This window comes from Mus pahari, chromosome 15 (genome assembly GCF_900095145.1).
Source record: "Mus pahari chromosome 15, PAHARI_EIJ_v1.1, whole genome shotgun sequence".
Classification (NCBI taxonomy): domain Eukaryota; kingdom Metazoa; phylum Chordata; class Mammalia; order Rodentia; family Muridae; genus Mus; species Mus pahari.
This window is the reverse complement of record NC_034604.1, coordinates 20,311,333-20,314,948: the sequence shown is the minus strand read 5'-3', so window position 1 is coordinate 20,314,948 and position 3,616 is coordinate 20,311,333. Positions and strand designations below refer to the sequence as shown.

Sequence of the window (3,616 nt, the reverse complement as noted above, 5' to 3'; positions counted from 1 at the left end):
GGATTTCTGAGTTCGAGGCCAGCCTGGTCTACAAAGTGAGTTCCAGGACAGCCAGGGCTATACAGAGAAACCCTGTATCGAAAAAAAAAAAAAAAAAGAAAAAAAAGTGTTACTTAACAAAACTTCAATTTGTTAGCTGTATGTCTTTTTAAGATTTATTTTACCAATATGATCATTTTACCTGGATGCACATATGTGCAACACCTGGTGCCTGCCAAACTTAGAAGAGGAGGTCAGATCCCCTGGAACTGGAGTTATAGATGGTTTTAAACCACCATGTGGGTGCTGGGAACCAAAGCCAGGTCCTCTGGAAGAGCAGCAAGTTTCTTAACCACTGAGTCATCCTCCACTCCCGTACTTTCTGTATCATAGTCTCTCCTGGAACCTGGGTTTATCCATGAGGCTAGGCTGGCTGGCCAGGAAACCCCCAAAGATCACCTGTCTCCTCCTCCCCCGTGCTGGGATTCCAAGGCTCTAACATTACACACAGGCTTTTCCTCATGCCTGAGTGTCAACTTTATTAACCTAGCTCTCCCCAGGTCCTGCTAATTACACATAAATCTCTGGTGAACTATCTATAGTTTTATATATATATGTATATATATATATATATATACACATATATATATATTAATTATTGAGAAAGAAGGTTGATTGCTATTTGCTTGGACAGGCTTTTCATTATTGGAAAATTTGCTATTGCATGTTTTTAGGAATAGGTCATATTTAGGTCACACGGGATACAGATGCTAAAACACTACTGCTGAGAATGAGACAGGTGAGGGCAGGAAATAAGCCCTTGGGAGTCATAAATAGTGAAGAGCATGATGGGCAGAGGGAATAGCAAATACAGACTTGAAAACAGGGCGTGCGATTAGGCATGAAGCCTACGTGGTTGGGGTAGAGTGTGCAGCAGACAGGGTAGGAGGAGTAAGGAGATTACTGTATAGGGCAAAGCTCTCTCCTCACTCTGGAACACTGTGTCCGAGCAGCCAAGAGCGTTACCTGCTTCCGCGCCTCACCTGTCAGCACACACTCTGCTTTGGCCAATCTGAGTCTGTTCTCCGTCTTCCTCAAGAGGCACCTGTATAGGCTCCATCCCTGATGAACAGAAGGTAGAAGCAAACTGAGCACACGAAGCAGATGACTGTGCAAGTCAATGTTCACTGTTACGAAACACATTCACTTTAATGACGCTGGGATTTGACTAGATGAGGAAAGTGACTGGCTCTAGAAGCTGAGAGCAAAGAGATGTTCTTCCTCATTATCAGCACCACGGGGCGTGCTTCAAAGAGCTTCCTGGTGTGATATCTGTACTGGGCCAGCACACCCACAGTCCCCAGGACCCTTTGCAGATGTCTTTAATGGATTCCTCTGCTCTAGGAGTCCACTTTTTGAAGTCATTGTTCTCAAAGCTACCTAAAGCCTTTCGAAACAGACGAGCAGATGATCCTACTGCCCCAAATGCATCTGATTTCATCTGGTCTCGGAAGCTCAGCAGGGTCGGACCTGGTTGGCACTTGGATGGGGGAAATAGACAGGAAGGATGCTACTGTAAAGATACTGGCAGGAAGAGTATATTTCCAGAATCGGACTAGTCCTGCATCAGCAATCATTATTGCTTTTAAAAAGTTGCGCTCATGCAATTGGAAAGGGATTCCAATGTTCTTCAATTGATATATTCACCATATACATACAGGACTAACATACACATATAGTAGATTAAATAATAACATATTAGTATCCTGGGTACATGAACTTGAACAAAATATATATTAAAAAAAAGAAGGCTATACTCCAACATCACTAGTGAAAAAAGATACAAAAATACTCAACATAATATTATCTAGTCAAACCTAGTATTAAGACATATCATCACATACTATTTTTTTTTCAAGGCAGAAGGATAATTCCAGACAGGATAGTCCACTAACATATCACACACATTAACAGATGATGAGACCCAAGCATGTTGGTGTCAAGGGTCCTCCAAGTTCACTTGTCTAGAGAAGAGCTGGACCCCAAGACAGAGAGAGGGGACAACAGAACTGCACAAGAACAAAAGCACTGTGCCTTTAAGAAAAGGCAGAAGGTGAACCGCTTCCAACAGGGCTTACTATCCTTTGCCCCATGCTGCAAAAGCACCTTGGTGGACAGGGAAGTTGCAGCTATAAAAAGCTCTTCCATGGCAGAGCAGAGAGGACTCGAGGTAGCCACAGCACCCAGGACTTTTCAGTCCATTGGTAGCTGCAGATCTACTGTCAGGCTGCTGGTATGTTGTGTGTTATGGAGGCCGAGGTGTATCTGGAGTGAGACTCAGGACACTGGAAAACATGAGAGACTTGCTTTTTAAATGTGTCATTCTTCTATCTAAAAATACTAACTGAATAAATAAAAACAAAAATCAGCAGCAACCGAGATGCCCTTCGGCGAAACAACGGGCAAATGTACCTTACGACATTCACACTCAGACACACTTCTCAGTAACACGCAGCTACTTGTCATGTTACAGGCAAGACTTGGGTAGATCTCAAAAGGATCATGCTGCAAGAAGGAAGCGGTCACTGCAGTTCACATACTATAGATGCCCTTGATTCCACAGGGGCTGCAGAAAAAGAAACTACAACAGGGATAGCACAGGCGCTTCCCTGGGTGATGAGGTTTTGGACTTAAGCTGTAGGGGATGGTTATCCAAATATGCACATGTATTAAAATTCTTACAGAAGAACAAAGGATCAATATCAGCATTCTCTTTGGAACTTCAGAAATACTACCTACTGGTTTAAGGAAAACTCAACCATGGGACCAGAAAAAAAAAAAAAAAACACAGGCAAAAGACAAAGTCATGAAGATATGGTTGTAGGACATCATAAAAGTTCAACCACAGTTGGGTAGAAACCAAGATATTCTACAAATAAGGAGGGGAAAGATCCAGGAGAGCTGTAGAGAATATATGTTATATATATATAATACATAGTTTTATATATAACATATATAATATATGCTATACACTATATTCTTTCTTTATATAAATAATATATTAATGTAACATACTTATATATATAAATACATAATATATTATATACTTTAATTGTAAGTATATTATATTTATATATCATACTAACTTAATATAATATAAACTATATTATATATTATATATTGCACATTATATATTAGATGCTATATGTTATGTGTTATATATTACATATTATATATTACATATTATATATGTTTTATATATATGTGTTATCACCATTACCATTGGGTCAGCAAATAAAAGTCTGATGACTTGTGTTCAATCCTGAGAACACATATAAAAAGCTAGAGATGGTGGCAGGCCTTTGTAATCTCAGCACAGCTGCAATGAGATGGGAGTCAGAGACAGGAGAATAGAAAGCTCAGGTCCATCTCAGATAGGTCTAGCTAGCCTGGAGTACACAGCAAAACAGCAGAAATAGGAGACCTTGTCTCAAAAACTAAGTGGAAGGAGAGAACTGACCCCCTAAAAGTGGCTCTGTGATGTCCACACTCACACACATACAATGATTTGTATAAGGAAAAAATACAGGCAAGAGAGGGAAGCTTAAGACATCAAGCCAAATGTTTGGATTTTTTT

At 40.2% G+C, this 3,616-nt stretch overlaps 1 protein-coding gene across 1 annotated transcript in view; it reads right to left on the bottom strand.

Annotated features, from left to right (window-relative positions):
• Mocos (molybdenum cofactor sulfurase) overlaps positions 1-3,616 on the bottom strand; it is a 48,570-nt gene that overhangs the window by 15,167 nt on the left and 29,787 nt on the right. The window contains exon 10 of the mRNA XM_021214997.2: positions 1,023-1,101. Within this exon, the coding sequence (XP_021070656.1) occupies positions 1,023-1,101 (79 nt within the window). The remainder of the gene's footprint in view (positions 1-1,022; positions 1,102-3,616) is intronic.